This window comes from Dermacentor albipictus, chromosome 8, assembly GCF_038994185.2.
Source record: "Dermacentor albipictus isolate Rhodes 1998 colony chromosome 8, USDA_Dalb.pri_finalv2, whole genome shotgun sequence".
Classification (NCBI taxonomy): domain Eukaryota; kingdom Metazoa; phylum Arthropoda; class Arachnida; order Ixodida; family Ixodidae; genus Dermacentor; species Dermacentor albipictus.
Genome location: NC_091828.1, coordinates 77,419,542 through 77,436,929, shown reverse-complemented (window position 1 = coordinate 77,436,929; position 17,388 = coordinate 77,419,542). Strand labels below are relative to the sequence as shown.

General features: G+C 44.6%; 1 protein-coding gene and 1 long non-coding RNA gene across 2 annotated transcripts in view; one reads left to right on the top strand and one right to left on the bottom strand.

The window, feature by feature from the left end:
• Positions 1-3,109, top strand: part of LOC135921162 (uncharacterized) — a 29,183-nt gene extending 26,074 nt beyond the window's left edge. The window contains exon 10 of the mRNA XM_065455472.1: positions 2,775-3,109. Coding sequence (XP_065311544.1) covers positions 2,775-2,924 — 150 coding nt within the window. The 3' untranslated portion in view covers positions 2,925-3,109. The remainder of the gene's footprint in view (positions 1-2,774) is intronic.
• Positions 1-17,388, bottom strand: part of LOC139048821 (uncharacterized) — a 244,821-nt gene that overhangs the window by 83,483 nt on the left and 143,950 nt on the right. The window lies entirely within an intron of this gene.

The window sequence follows — 17,388 nt, the reverse complement described above, 5'->3', positions numbered from 1 at the left end:
TAAGGAGCTCGTGTCGCAGAAAAGCCGGTGTCGTCGGCGTCGGGTGTCGGCGTCGGCGGCGTTGACCGTGAGCGATAAATCACGGCAGGCGCTTCATAAATAAAAAGCAACTTCCAAGATTGGCCCGGTGGGAATCGAACCCAGGTCTCCGGAGTGTGAGACGGAGACGCTACCACTCAGCCACGAGTTCGATGCTTCCAAGCGGTGCAAACGCGCCTCTAGTGTTTTACGCCAATATTATACCAAGTGCTGAAGGGCAGGGCAGTATGCGAACAAGTGTCTACCTGCCTTTTGTCTTCTTTGCATAGCATATTATGTCTTCGCTTCTTTCAACTGGGCACGCGATAGCGTGAGGCACCCCGTATTATGATTACTCTCGTTTATTAATAGAAAGCAGATTGTATAGAGCGTTAGTTGGAATCCAAATACCATATTAAGTATATCTGTCTGCTGCCTTTTTTCCTTTACGTAATGATGGAGAAGAGGGCCTTCGGTCATGTTTTTCGTTAAATATTTATTCAATGAAAGTGGAAATTTGATGTTGCAATTAGCGTACGATTTTATCTACGCGTGTTGTGAATAAGACTACTTCTTCAGTTACACCTTTTTTTCTGCAAGCATTTTCAGTTTTTCAATCGAGGTCCATTTAGAATAGTTGAACCTTTTTTTTTCGTACGCCCACCGATATTAGGGTATGAAAAGGCTAGGCTGTTCTTCCATCAAAATGAAAGTCGGAGAACTACATGTTAGCTTAGCAGCCTGCATATATTAGAGTTATGTAAACGTGAGGATGTTCTTTATATACAAAAACGTGTATTTTGGCCGTTACACAATGCATTATGAAAAATTCTTTACTAAAGAGTGGCCCGTCGCCAGATTGGAATTGGTAGGAACGTTGCTTTTTCATGACAACAATGTGTCTCAAACAAATTGCAACGCTTGACTGCCGACTCAGCCATACTTCCGTTGACACGCCTCATACTACAAGGACTGCTTCCAATGTTTCCAGAATCCTCATTTCGTATTTACAATACATGGCGCATAGTATCTTTACAGCAGGAGGCCCACAAGTCGAAACCGCAAATGAGGCCTCCTATAACTACATGATCTGAGTAACAAGGGCATGCACAGCAATCTTGGGTGCAAAAAAAAAAACAAGCAACAAAAGATACGAAAATATATAGTGATAGCTTCTGATACAGAATGGCTAAGTATTGAAGTATTGAAGGATTCAAGCATGTGCTGTTTTAGCATCTTTTCGAACTAAATTGTACAATGCCATGGGTGATTTCAGTGGTGGATACATGTTATTCTAAGTGGAGATGGCAAGGAAAGAAGCCATTGCTTGCCATTATTAGTCCGTGCTTTGGCAATCATAAATTGCTTGTCAAAGCAAAACGGGTCATATTATTATTGGTAATTATATCTTCAGAAAAGAAACTTAAAAATACATATCTAATAACCACTTTAAATAGGAAAACTAGGATGGAAAATTTATGTAGTTTTTCAACGGGCAGGATTTGCGGAGACTACAACCAAAGCGCAGACGGTTGGGTAAAAGAAGGGACATTGATGATTCTAAGTGTCGAATTTGGCGTTGAAATACATGTAGAAAGATGAGTTCTGTACGTACTACCCCATAACGGGATTCAGCAATTAGTATCGTAGTGTATAAATGTCTAATATAATAAAAGCAATTTATCTAGATTAAAAAAGGGCATGTTCTGATATTTGCTCTTCTTTCAAAACCAATTTTTTTTATCTACAGAGGCGACATGACGATTAAATCTAAATTTCGAGTCAACGACTACACCTAGAAATGTAGCACGATGTGTTTGCGGCAAGGCAACATTATTGAGACATACTGATAGGCACCAAGAAATTTTTTTTGAGTGGCGTCTAATACCATAAAATTGGTTTTAGGCAGATTAATTTTATTACAACTTTTGCCGCTCCAGTTTTCTAAGGATTGTAACAACGAGTCGAGATCTGCAATTAATTCAGAAGACGTTTTACCAGAAGCCATGATGGTTGTGCCGTCGGCGTACAAGAGGCATTGGTCTGTATTCAAGTGAGAGTGGGGGTCATTATTATGTGACAAAAAGTAGTGGTCCAAGAATTGAACCTTGTTGTACTCTTTTGTTAGTTAGCTTATGAGACGACAATACACCTTGAATACACACGCTCTGGTACGTGTCAAATGAATAACATTTCATCAGGAATAACGCCGGACCGGTGATGTCACAGCTATCGAGTTTAGAAAAAAAAAGAATACAGTGAATTATATTATCGAAGGCATTGGTGTAGTCTATAAAGACAGCTGCAGCTGTCATAATACTATCAAGTTGTGCTCTAATCCAATCAAAGAAATATACGAGGGCACTTTCCTTCGAATGCACAAGGCGAAAATTGTAAAGGTGATAATATTTATAAACTTGGTGCAATAATAAACTTGGCATATGAATCGTGTGTTAACATAATGACCCATTTTGCGAATTTACACAGAGAAATAAAATGACAGGCTTATTTGTGAACAGCGCTCAGCCCGCGTCGCACGTCTGTCTCTCGTCCCTTTTCGTGCGCTAAAAACGCCAAAGTTATGGAATACCAACATGCCCAAACTTACGCTCCTTCAAGTAAGGAGTAGTTTTAGAGACGTAGAATTTGATAGAATTAAGAAAAAGAAGCCGGCTTGAGCTATTTCTGTATTCATCCAACGTGCAAAAATATATTTCAACCACTTTAATCATTTGCTTATTGCCTCCATTCTATAGGTTACCAATCCCGGCGAGGGAGCGCCAAGATTTGGGACTAGGTTGTGCCATGTTGGCAGATGTTTGAGGGGATCTTGTTCGCCCAGAGGCCGCCGCACTATCTGCCAAGTGCGGCAAGCGATGTTTCATCGAAATTATCGTAGATATTAATGGGCTCATAAGTCCTGCAAGCAATTCATTTTCTCGCACGCATTTTTTCGTACTTGGCCCTATAAAAATGAGAAAAAAAAATGGAAAGCAATGTATGCTCAGAAAAAAATGTCGAAATGTACTTGCAGAAACGAGAGATAAAAAAAGTACCAATAAACGCCTTATTTCGTGCTTCTTGTTCAGAACTCTAGTTTCCGTTTTTTTTCTTTTGCGTTGTGGTCTTGCGCTTACAATTGGGTGTACTTTATTTTTGATACCAGGTTCTTCAAAGTATGAACGAAAAGAATGAAAGTGTGCAAAGCTTCATAATATTTCAACTCTCTCTAAGCTGTAACTTCGTGCAACTGCTCTGCTGTATTTTCCTCCTCGTCTCTGTTAAATATCTAAATGCTCAAACAACAGCAAAAGGCGTAGAGTAATATCGGTTTTCACGTTATTCTTTATTGGTTGAATGACCAAAAATCTGTATGGCGAGGCAGCAAAACTGCATGTAGAGGCAGTAAAACGGAAAGCTCACTTCCTTAATTAAGAATTGCTATGAATAATTTATTGTAAACTGCCTGACTAAACCGTTACGATGGAGCACATTGCGCAGGCCAGCGCAGGAATAGCATAAAAGCTGGTCTCAGCTGCATGGTGAGCTTGTAAGCAGCATCTATTACATATATGTTACATATATTACATGTCGCGCAATTATGCGAGCATGACATCAGTGGTATTCATTTGAAGCGCAGCGCGTGGTTTGGCGCTAGCAAGCTTCAACACGCCTTAAAATAGCGGTGCGCATCAACAGATCTGCGTGAGTACACTAAACGATGTCGACTAAAGCATCGTTCATCTCGGTATGCGGGATTAAATTTACTTATTTAGTGTAAAATCCACAATGCGAGCAACAGCTAACGTAGGGCAATAGCGATAATGTGGCCCAGTATGAAACACCTATGTAGAGATCTGTAGAATCAGTGCAGCCACTAATCTCGCGAATTCTCATACAGTAACAAACTGGTTCCTTACCCGCCCCAGTGTTAATGATTCATCTGTACCCGAAAGTAAATGTTAGTCATGTGTGCCGCGTGTGCCAGTGGGAGAGTGCCACCCTGACGCATATCCTATGGGTTTGCACCAAGTTCCCCGATGAAGTTTCGACAAGTACAATGATTCCGCCATGACTCCCGGCTGTGGCAGAATGCTACGACCACGAAACCAGAACCCGGGCCGTCCAGCATGTCTCGGCGGCTCATAAAAGACAAAGGCCGAGCGAAACCGACGGAACGTTGCCCCTCAGGGCGACCGACCGCGGGAGTAGAGTAGAGTTGCGTAGAGACCACCCGATGAGAATACGTCAGGGCCGCCATCGCGGCGCCATTTAGTCGTGGTGTAGTTCTGGAGGCGACTAAATAAAGTTGTTTCTCTCTCCCTCTTTTTCTCTCTCTTTCTCACTAGCGCCGACGACGGGTGCTCGACAGTCCCATTGAAAACCAGCGTTAGGGTTCCCAAGCGCGTATGGCAGGCTCAACGGAAGTCCCAGTTTGTTGAGTAATGACCACCAGATGCAAAGAGAAAGATTAAAAACGGTAACAGAGAGCATGTGATTACATGCAAAAAAACGAAGGGTATAATTATTCATGCCGTGACATTCTTGATCGGCGCTGCCACGCATCGCAGGTGCCGATGAATAACAAACGAGTCAAAGATAAAAAACGAATTCAAGAAGACGCAGGATGTTCACCACATGGCGAGATATATTGTTACAAAACTGGCGGTGTTGTCGCTGTCGATTTCACTTGCGAAGAAGATACATTTTTCAAGCCTGCATGATTGTACCGTCCTTTCATGATTCTACGCAATGTGCGAACGACAGGCCAACGCGAAAGCACGCGACACAGTCCTGGCTCTCCAAGGAAACTACACATTCGGGTTGGAGGGCTCAAGCTCTCATTTATGGCAAAGACTGGGATAACGACCAGCCAACGACGGACCGAACGACAAAATCTGCCGAACGCATTCAACAAACCGCGGCTGATTGCAATAACCACTGAATAATGGTCGGCAAAACATCAAATTTGGTGGAATACGAAGCACTGCATCTCGTACGCTAGCCAAGAGCACGCGGGAAAAACATGACACAACAAAGGTTGTGGTAGGTAAATCTGTGGTACCTAACGTGGCGCTTTAATTTTCACACACCTAGTGTAAACTTCAAGGTCCCCGCTTGTCCAAGCCAAGAAAGTGGCATAATCCAAAAGTCCACTTAGGCACTTTGTTCATGAACAGAATCCTCAAAATGGCAGCATGGTAAGTGCACATTCTTCTCACACAATCAAAAGAAAATGGGGCTGACGGAAGAACTCAGCCAGTGACGGCGCAACGTCGCAAGCGGATATTCATAATGAAAGGGGGAAAGCTGGTAATGACAGGACAGACGTCGAGAAGAAAGAGAGATAAATGTGAACTTAATAACTGAGTAACTTAATAGGGCTCTCAACTTCAAGTTTGCCGACAGTTGCCAGCGCCACTCGTTCTGCAGTCAAAGAGCGGCCTCACCACATATCAGGTCGCCGGCATCGTGAAGCGCTCGCGATGTCCCCGATATTGGCAATACTGCTCCTTGCGTCACCTTTGTTTCGCGATGGTTTGGCGGTGAAGGTTCGTATGAGAAAACAAGGCCAAATCATTCGGAGCTTGCAGCCGCATGTTAAGTTCTACAGTTTCCAGTGTAGATGGTATAAAAGAAGTGCAGGCAGCCATGAATAACCGCCGACTGCAGAATTAAGTAAGTAGGAATCTTAAAGCTTGCTATTATTCTGGCAGTGTTGTTGATTCGCCTTGTAGCTCAGTCAGGAGAATTTGCTTATGAGAACAAGAATATTGCTGAAGCTCTGCTTAGACAAGCTTGGAGAGACACATTAAGCGTTGGCTCATTTAGGCCAACGCTTAATGCGTTGGCCTAAATGGCAAGCGCGCATTTGGCAAGCGCGCATTTATTGCAAGCAAGCGCGCAGTTGGCAAGCGCGCATTTATTGGTAACTTTCTGTAGTATTACGTTGTGACCAGTTGAGCGCTTTAGCACAGGCGCAGGATTTGGTGGTCCTTTCTAAAGAAAGAAAGCGGACCCTACTTTATGGCAGCTTGATTCTGCTAGTTTTGTTGCTAGAGCACCCAGCGGAGGCTAAGATCCCCAGTGTCTCTTTTAATGATGGACCCAAGCCGCACGCGAAAGTCACTTCGGCTGACTGTGTCACAGGTATAAATATATGGCATACTGAAACGCTAAAAACATTCGGCACATACATGTAAGACTGCCTACGCCTTGGAATGCGAAAGCATAAGAGTCACTTTGGTACTATCTTTTCGATTGGTGTTTTCGACAAGCGTTAGTTTTTTTTTTTGTTGATTTAGTGTGTCGGTTCGCGTATACGTTGGCCGCCGACAAGCTCACTTTATACTATCCCAATGTGGCGTCAAGATTGCAACAGGCACAGCACCGATGAAATCCGAAGAGCTAGCATGTGCGGCCCGTGAGCGAGCGTGCTCATTTTATAATATCAGCACGTGGAGCCACGTGCTCCGCATTGGCTACGCCATCACGCACGCAGTGACGCACGCAATAGACCACAATTTCAGTCAGCCTGTTGGCTGTGGCGTGACGCGTGCAATTAGTCATCCGGAACCGCGGAGTCGCCGTGGTGTCGGGGAACCGTGCTCGTCTCCCGCCTTAGAGACCCGCGCTCGATTCCCAGCCAGACCGAAATGTATCACATTTTCTTTTTCAAGCGCTTAATCTGCTTTATTTGACGTGAATGTGACGTGAATGTGAAAATTTCTGACGTGTTGTACTCTTTTCGCCATCGGCCATTTTTGGTACCATCGCTCGGTCACGCCGCCGATGAAGCCGTAGGGTTTTCGCACAATGGAGCGTATAATGCTGTCACATTAAGCAGTATGCAAAAGCAAACAAGTGCGATTCACTTGACTCTGCCAACAACAGAAGTGGTGCACGCTTGTTTCATCACTTTTATCTTATTTTAGTACCTGCCCGGAAACATGCAGAATTTCACGGGTGTATATCAGTGCTTCGTGTTTTTGGAAGCTGTTGTAGCACTGAATGACAGACTTGCGGCATAAAAAAAAACATGGTAGACAAAATCTCACAGTCCGTACTCTCGTACTCAACACTCATACGCGAACACACTGCATGGCGACTTTTTCATTTGCTCTCGTTGGCGGCGCTGCTCAGCATAGTCTAACACAGGATTTCGAAGCCTTACCTGTCACGTGGAATAACACGTGGGACTGGCACGTGACGCATGGGAGAAACGCCTCAAAGACCAAGTTGGCTTTGTTATGACAGGAGTTCGCGGGCCATCGTGGCCTAGCGATTAGAACTATGAACTGCTGCACTCGAAGGCAGGCAGTTCTATTTCACTGTCAGTCAGGAATTGCTTTTTAATGCTGATGTTTCCAACAAGTGTTCTGGGAATGAGGCAAAGAATGCTTCGGAACAGAAAGTTAGCCCATCTCTCATGAAGCATGGAGGAGAGGTCTTCCACTCTTGCGAGGTAGCCGCGTAAACATTTTTCTAACCAGAACAGCGGCCTGACTGCCCTGTGTTAACGAGAGCCTCAGAGGTACATGTTCCAATTTAGCTCAACATTGTAAAATATGCAAGTGCAAAGCTATGTTTCGTGATAGGACGAGGATTTTGAAAAAGAGCCGTCATAATACCGCTCGAGATTTATGCGAAGCTTTCTTCATACAGCCATTGCGGTCGCAGCGCCCTAGAGGGCCTTCTTAAACCTTGTACAGCGCTGAAAATCTTTTTTTTTATTCTGTCGCATGAGTGCGCTCTGGCGATTGCATGTTGGTGGTTCCTGCACACGGCGCTCACTGCGCATGTTCTTCTAGATTCTGCTCTCTATAAAAGAGTGACGCAATAAAATGGTGTATGTTGAAAGCAGCGCCCTGTCCTGACGTCCTTCTTGTGTCCGTTGTTTTGTGCTAAACAAAGTAATTATGCATTCGCACCAACTTGCCCACCAACGCATTGTGCTGGACGCAAGGCCCTCTTACCCGAAGACGCTGTAGCATAGTGACAATTACAAACCAACACAGGCCATCATTTAGGCAGACTACACGCAATACACCCTACACTGTACTCATAGAAATGTCCCCTTTGCAATGACTACGCCTCCCTATGTCACACCCCATGAGTGTGCCCCAAAATGAAGACAGCCACGGAAATACCCAACCCCACACCCGACCAGCGGGAGGCCGCGCTAACTAGTTCGGACCCTCGTAACCAGCAGCAATTTGTGGGGCGGGCCAGCGGGACTGTAAGGGCCGATGGAGCCCCGGACCAAGGGCGTATCCCCGAAAATGCCGAAAGACACCTGTTTGTCCTTTCTTTTCTTGTCAGTAAATGTTTTTGCTTCTTATCCTCCTCCTATTTGAGAGCACAGATAACATTGGCTTTGGTTTCTCTGTAGATGTACAAGACTTGTCTTATTCTGTGCCTCCAGATCAGCTTTAGATGCCTGTTAAAGAATTGAGTGAAGCAAACGGCGACGTGTCTTTCCAGAACTCAATAGGCTTACAATTAGATAAGTTTATCTGTTTATTGTAGTTTTTACCTCATAGCTACTTTTATTGTTTTTCGCAACCTGCCTTTTTCGCAGCTCAACCGTGTCTGCATTGAGTCCTGTATGGCCACAATACTTTGTGACATATTTCAAAAGCGGATAACCTTTTAGAAAGGTCGTTTTTAGGGGGTTCCGTTTAAGGTTTTCAGGTGCGTTAAGAAATTTTTAGTGCTTTTTATAAATGCAGACGGCCTTCACTGCTTCTATAAAGAAGGTGAAGTTTTAAACACATTTGACAAATATGGACTTGGGCTCAGTTTTACCCGTGAACTACCAGACGCAGCTGTTCTACAGTTTTTAGGCCTAATTAGACCTTGTTTAAAGGGTCGGTTTGCTGTGTCTGCTTCGCTCGAACAAAAAAAGATTTGTTGCATATGAGTCGGCGCATTCAAAAACTGCGAAAAGAGCTATAGCGTCGCACTGTTTGGAATCTTCTCTTCAAAAGTCGTGCCCGCACCTAATGAAGAAAGGTTTTGAGATTCAGGCCAGCCGACTTCTGGCGGCGCGGTTCCCCTTGTTGGCCTTGATTGCTGTTTCTGAGACCCTCCTTCAAAAGCTAAACCTAGGAACACAAAGAACAAAGATGACCGTCGGAAGACCGACCAGCCTTTGGTTGCGCTGTACCTGCTCAAGTCTTCACAGAACCGCAAGGAAGTGAGCACTAGGCACGGGGTGTCCGTTGATTTTACTGCACCTAACAAGCTGGCACAGTTGTTCGCACGCATTGGCAGCTCTAAAGAAGAGAGGGTGTCAAAAAAAAACACGACAAGCCGTTCGTCAAGTATTCCACATGAGTTGTCTGTGCTATTCCCTTGAAGTGTGGAATCATTTACGTCGGCCAAACCTTTGGCTGCTGCATCAATCAGCGCTTTGGAGACCACGCCCGAAATTTAGGTGATTTATAGGGCGAGTGCGGACATTCTTTCGCGCACGTGATTAAATGCACAAGATGCGAGGCTCGGTTGGCAGAGACAAAGATTTTCGGTAAGAATACTGACAAGAAGGCGCACGTCAGTTTGGAAGCATTCCACGTAAATAAATATGGCAGCAAATGTGTAAGCATCCCCTCAATATCACTATTTGCTGCAGAATTAGAATTTTTAAAAGTGACGGAACACTGAATTTGTTGTCTTTTAGTATATCTCATGCCATTTTCCGTTTTGCTTTTCCTGTTTCTGTTTCTGTTCATTGCCTGCACTTCCATTCATCGGTGGGTGGTTTTCTGAGTCTATCGCTCTTTTCCACTTCCCCTCTGCCGTTTGCCTTATATAAGGTGTCAGTCTTCCGCCAATAAAATTTAGTTGACAGTCAGCACTTGTGTTTCATGCTTGTTCCTTTGTGGTTGCACGTGTTAGCGCTGTTATATTTGTCTAATGAAGTATGCACCAACTCACCAAGAAAGAAGTTTTAATCTAGATGTGCAGTTCTCGCGTTCGCTGGAGGTGCATATGGTGAGATCGTTATTCTTCGGGCAAAGTGGAACAGGGCTTTTTTGATTTCTGGTCTTTTTTTTCCAAATGCTGCCTATTTAAATATTGCGGAAACAGACATTCCTAATTTCTATGTATGAGTAGCCAAAGATATCGCTGGGGGTCTTTCGAACTAAGAGTGCCTCGTTGCGCAAATAGTAGTCATGCGCCTATCATTGCAAAGCAGCTGATAATGTGTTGCAGCGCTTGAAATGGGTGTGTTTTATCGCTTACCGGTGAGCTACCGGTAAGCGATAACTTAGCTTACTTAGCTTAGCTTACCGGGAACGGTGAGCTAACGGAGCAGTAAGCAGCGACTGCGAACAATACTGGGTGGCTTTGCCTTCTCCGGCACACGGAGAGCAAGGAAGTCGATTCTAGCGATGAGGCAACCACTGCTTGCAGATATCTCCATAATTCCTCCTCTATGGACGAACTGGACAAGCCTCAGAGTTAGATGTACGGGAACACAAGATATACGCTATTTTAATCTGTTGCGGAGAACCACACCAAAAATGTTGGTAGGACCAGAAAGTAAAGATAAAAACTAAAAAACAAGATTTATGAGTGTTTACAAGGGTGTTTTCTAAATTAATAATTTTACTGGTATCTATATTGAGTATCTATCTATTGTTATCTATATGGTATCTATATATCTTACCACGGCCCTCAGTCCACTGCAGCTGCGAAGCAACTTAGCAAGGCGGTGGTTAGACCTGCGACGCAGCAGAGGGTGCTAAGAATCCCTGTTTCCGGACAGGCCAACAGGCCACGATTGGAATCTTAAAAAAATTATGGGGTTTTACGTGCCGAAACAACTTTCTGATTATGAGGCACGCCGCAGTTTTGGACTCCGGAAATTTCGACCACCTGGGGTTCTTTAACGTGCACCTAAATCTAAGCACCCGGGTGTTTTCGCATTTCGCCCCCATCGAAATGCGGCCGCCGTGACCGCGATTCGACCCCGCGACCTCGTGCTCAGCAGCCCAACACCATAGCCACTGAGAAACCATGGCGGGTATTGGAAGCTGAACCTGGCAACGTTTCACGCTAGAATGGTATCTAGTGAGACAAGTCTAGCAGTACTATTGGAGGAATTAGAGGGCAGTAGATGGTATATACCAGGGCTCAGTGAAGTTAGGTAGCAGAAAGAAGCATATAATGTGCTAAAAACCGGGCACGTCCTGTGCTACCGGGGCTTAGCGGACAGACGAGAACTAGGAGTCGGTATCCTTATTAATAAGGATATAGCTGGTAACATACAGGAATTCTACAGCTTTAACGAGAGGATGGCAGGTCTTGGAAATAAGAGGTACAAATTGAAACTCGTACAGGTCTACGCCCCTACATCCAGTCATGATGACCAGGAAGTCGAAAGCTCCTATGAAGACGTGGAATCGGCGATGGGTACAGCTAAAACAAAATATCCTATAGTGATAGGCGACTTCAATGCCAGGGTAGGCAAGAAGCAGGCTGTAGACAAGTCAGTGGGGAAACATGGCATAGGCTCTAGGAAGAGCAGGGGAGAGTTATTAGCAGAGTTGGCAGAACAGAATAATATGCGGATAATGAATACCTTCTTCCGCAAGCGGGTTAGCCGAAAGTGGACGTGGAGGAGCCCGAATGGCGAGACTAGGAATGAAATAGACCTCATACTCTGCACCAACCCTGGCATCATAAAAGATGTGGACATGCTGGGCAAGGTGCGCAGCAGTAACCATAGGATGGTAAGAACTCGAATTAGCCTAGACTTGAGGAGGGAACGGAAGAAACTGGTACACAAGAAGCCAATCAATGAGTTAGCGGTAAGAAGGAAAGTAGAAGAATTCCGGATCAAGCTATACAACAGGTATTGGGATTTACCTCAGGAAGAGGACCTTAGTGTTGAAACAATGAATGACAATCTTATGGACATCATTAGGGAGTGTGCAATAGAAGTCGGTGGTCACTCCGTTAGACAGGATACCAGTAAGCTATCGAAAGAAACGAAACATATGATCAAGGAATGCCAATGTATGAAAGCCTCTAACTCTACAGCAAGAATACAACTGGCAGAACTTTCGAAGTTAATCAACAAGCGTAAAACAGCTGACATAAGGAAGTATAATATGGATAGAATTGAACATGCGCTCACGTATGGAGGAAGCCTAAAAGCAGTGAAGAAGAAATCAAACTTAGGCAAGAATCAGGTGTATGCGTTAAGACACAAAGCCGGCAATATCATTACTAATATGGATGAGATCGTTCAAGTGGCTGAGGAGTTCTATAGAGATCTATACAGTACCAGTGGAACCCACGGCGATAATGGAACAAATTATGGTCTAGAGGAATTTGAAATTCCACAAGTAACGCCGGAAGAAGTAAAGAAAGCCTTGGGAGCTATGCAAAGGGGGAAGACAGCTGGGGAGGATCAGGTAACAGCATATTTGTTGAAGGATGGTGGGCAGATTGTTCTAGAAAAAATGGCCACCCTGTATACGCAAGGCCTCATGAGTTCAAGCATACCGGAATATTGGAAGAACGCTAACATAATCCTAATCTATAAGAAAGGGGATGCCTACAATTTATAGACCGATCAGCTTACTGTCCGTTGCCTACAAAGCATTTATTATGGTAATGGAAAATAGAATCAGGAACACCTTAGGCTTCTGTCAACCAAAGGACTAGGCATGATTCCGTAAAGGCTACTCAACATTAGACCACATTCACACTATCAATCAGGTGATCGAGAAATGTGCGGAATATAACCAACCCCTATATATAGCTTTCATTGATTACGAGAAACCGTTTGATTCAGTGGAATACTCAGCAGTCATGAAAGCAGTACGGAATCAGGGTGTAGACGAGCGGTATGTAAAAATACTGAAAGATATCTATAGCTGCTCCACAGCCACCGTAGTCCTCCATAGAGAAAGCAACAAAATCCCAATAAAGAAAGGCGTCAGGCAGGGAGATACAATCTCTCGAATGCTATTCACAGCGTGTTTATAGGACGCATTCAGAGACCTGGATTGGGACGAATTTGGGATAAGGGTTAATGGAGAATACCTGAGTACCTTACGATTCGCTGATGATATTGCCTTGTTTAGTAACTCAGAGGACCAAGTGCAATGTATGCTCACTGACCTGGAGAAGCTACGCAGAAGGGTTGGTCTAAAAATTAATCAGCCGAAAACCAAAGTAATGATTAACAGTCTCGTAATAGGTAGGTAGCGAGGCACTGGAAGTAATAAGGAAATACATTTACTTAGGACAGGTAGTGACCGCGGATCTGGATCACGAGACTGAAATAATCAGAAGAATAAGAATGGGCTGGGGTGCGTTTGGCAGGCATTCTCAGATGATGAACAGCAGGTTGCCATTATCCCTCAAGAAAAAAGTGTATAACAGCTTTGTCTTACCAGTACTCACGTACGGGCCAGTAACCTGGAGGCTTACGAAAAGGGTTCTACTAAAATTGAGGACGACGCAACGAGCTATGGAAAGAAGAATGATAGGTGTGACGTTAACGGATAAGAAAAGAGCAGATTGGGTGAGGGAACAAACGCGAGTTAATGACATCTTATTTGAAACCAAGAAAAAGAAATGGGCAGGGACAGGATATGTAAAGAGGATGGAAGAAAACCGATGGTCATTAAGAGTTACGGACTGGATTCCAAGGGAAGGGAAGCGTAGCAGGGGGCGGCAGAAAGTTAGGTAGGCGGATGAGATTAAGAAGTTTGCAGGGACAACATGACCACAATTAGTACATGACCGGCGTAGTTGGAGAAGTATGGCAGATGCCTTTGCCCTGCAGTGGGCGTAACCAGGCTGATGATGATGATGATGATAATATTCAGTAGAGCAAACAGTAAAGTTACGCTTGAGACCAAGGAGTCGTTTCGGTTGTGTAGCTTGGGGTTCTATTGCCAATAAAAGTTTCCCTTAGTATAAAATTACGTGACTTCAAATCCAGAGTGCATTATCGCATTGAATATCAGCATGGTCATGCCCCATGCGGTGCCCAGATCAAGTAACACATTGGTGTAAAGAAAGGGCCAGCTCCCTGCCAGCTCGACAATGAACATCCTACTTTTCACGGTTGCTACCAATTTTGCCGCATCGTATGCAAACGGACAGTCGAGCCAGAAGGCGAAGAACGTGCTCCAGCTTGCTAAAGACAAAACTGAGCGCTTCAGTAAATGCTGTTCGCTTCTAAACAGCCAGTATGTGAAGAGTCGAGAGCACCTGCTCGGTCTTCTGAAGCCGACAGGACAAATGGAGAAAAATCCGCAACTAGCAAAAGAAAAACGCTTCTAACGAAAATGCAAAGAAAAAGAAATTCAAGTTGAGAAATGTCAAGGAAATCGTCATACCGAGCGTAGAAGACGTGATAAAGTCAAACAGAATGACGCTATTGACGAACTCTATTCCTTCGATTGAACATTACCATCGGTGCGCGGTTTACGCCATTTACGTATTACACGGCAGTGGTCCAGACTGACCGATGCATCTGCAACTGAATGCATTGTTTTCTAGAAACAGGCTTCTTTCTAGCAAATGACTGTGTAAAGGACTGTCGCTTAGTCCTAAGCGGTTTCGACAAAAGAGGCTAATGGACAACCTTGAGGCGTTTTCTAGATTGATTTTCATTTTGGGAGCGTCTAGGGCGAACGAGAGAATGACTGGATGGATGGATGCCATGAGCGTACCTTTGAAATTGGGTGGTGGGTTGCCCCACCAAACTCTTATAATTTTTCCTAGCGTCCTACCTAAATTTAAAAAAAATAGAAACCTCAGAATTTCCAGCATCACATTTTCATTACCGCTATTGCGGAACTTTGTTTTTGTACACCTTTCTTGTTAGTGATTTCCCTACTTTTATGCCCACAAAATTTCCAGTCACTCATTACTAAGTTTTACTGCTCGCTTGTTTACAATTCCCCAGCTATAGCTGAGCCAAAGGGCTTCAATGAGGCCAGAGGAGCTTAAACCGACTGCTTGGCAGATATCTTCACATTCTAATAAAACACATTCCATCGTTTCCCTAGCTCTACTACAGCAGGCACACGCTTTTTGTTCCTCGTTGTACCTAGCATATATTGCCTACGCGTTTAGGCATCTTGATCTTACTTCGAAAAGTAGAAAGATTTCGTTTGAATTATCATAAAATGTTTATTTCCTGTTTTCATATTTTAATCTTAGGCAGTTTCCATTAGGAGGTTTGTTTTCTATTCCCGCTCCGCACAAGATTGTATCAGCCTCTCTGACTTTGGGTTTGAGTTTCTATGTTTCCACGTTACTTGCTACACCGGTCGCAAACTTGCGGGTAAGCTTTCTAGTTCTTTTCCTCCACTGTTATTCAATGTTTTTCTGGTAGAAAGGTCTGAAGACATCTGAAGCCATCTACTTTCTTCCATATTAATCAGTCGTTCTTCAAAATGAAGTTTAGTTTGAGCTCCGCACACTTCAAAACTTGTCCAGTCGATAACACCATGCACAGCTGCATTTGTGGTCTTCCCATAAGTGCCCAACGTCAGGCGTCCCACTTACTTCTGGTTGCAATCTAGTCCTCATCGTGCTCCTTACCTCCAGTAAACAACGGCATTTGCAAATGTAAGCCCCGGAGCCATCACACCTTTCCACATACCCCGCGGATCACTTCCTACCTATGGTATCTCTGTAGCACCCTGTGTTATATTATGGCCGCATTTCTCTACCCCTTTGCTGTTTCTTCCTGTGTCTCCTTATATGAATTGCCCGTGTTTATCCATATTCCCAGGTATTTGTATATTTTTACCCGGCGTATTTCCTGGCCCTATATTGATGCCGTCTCTTCACTGTTTTCATTGAATACCATGAAACTTGGTTTCTTAAAGCTAAATTTCAGCACTAAATGATCACCTTCCTCTTTACAGATGTTAGCCAGATGTTGAATATCTTAGCTTGCAACACAATTCCGTCGACATAACACAAATCTGGAAGCTGCTGTGTACTATTGTACACACATGGTCGTATGAATGAGAGATTAAACCCGATATTGCTTCCTTCTGGCGCCCTTTCCATCCCTATCATGTACATCATAAACAGCAGCTCGGAGAAAGAGCACCCCTGTCTCAGTTCCTTGTTGATATAAACTTTTCCTCGCTTCTCATTCTTTCCCATCCAACGCAAACAATATTTTCTTGCTAAATATCTCTCAAACACTGTGTGCAATAGTCGTCTGAGCCTTCCCTTTCCAAAATATCCCACAAAATATTAGGATAAACGTTGTCATACGCACCTACAATGTCTAAAGAAGCCAGATAAAACGGTATCCTTTCTATTCTGGATATTTTCACATATTGAGTCAAAAAAATTTTTATCAGGGACAAGGAAGCGCTGTTCGTAGACGCGGCAGAATACGAGGATCGACGTGCTTTTGCAGTGGCCATCCTCAATACCGAGAAACAATTGGTCAGTTGTTGTAGCATACGTGTAAAAAACCCCGAGGTAGCGGAAGAGGTGGCTATAGCCCTAGCCATCGTTAACCCCAGTTGTAGATACGTAATTGGTGACTCGCAGACGGCGGTCAGAAACTATGCACAAGGCAGAATTTCGCCGAAGGCTGAGGCTATACTCAAAGCCAACGCGAACTATGTCACCTCCGAGGAGACGGAGGAACGACACATTATATGGTTCCCGGCTCACACGTTCCCCGACACCCCCGTACCCAGCCTCAACGAGGAGGTCCACCGCGTAGCGCGAGGTCTCACGTTCCGCGCCCGCGAGGAAGGATCCTCTCTTGGGGTTGGAAATCCAACGGAGGCATGGACAGAGAGGGACAGAATGACCAGATACTGTGATATTACAAAATTTTATCGAAACTCCAGGCGGGTTTATCCACCCCCTAACCCCAAACTCGACAGGGCCCAAGCGGTAGACTGGCGGCAGCTACAAACAAAGACCTTCCCCAACCCCGTCCATCTCAGGAGGATATATCCGGACGTCTACTCAGATGATAACTGCATGCTATGCAGCAGGGCTGACGCAACTCTTAGACACATTCTCTGGGAATTTGACGTTATATGCGAAGAAAATGCAGCTTCCTCAGATGAAGCTGCGGCGCGATGGACGGCCGCGTTGCGCAGCTCAAACCTCGAAAATCAACTATGGGCTATCCAGCAAGCCCGTGAGGCGGCGAGGAGACAGGATCTCCGGACCTCCTCGGGGGCGGCCTAGGCCCAGGCCACGAATTTGCCGGATTGTTAATAAAGTTGTTACCACCACCACCACCGCCAGATGCGCTCCGGTTCGTAAGCCATTGTGAAGTTTTACCAATATGTTATCATTGTCTGTCCACACATGCAGTTTCAATTTAATCGCCTGCATTATAAC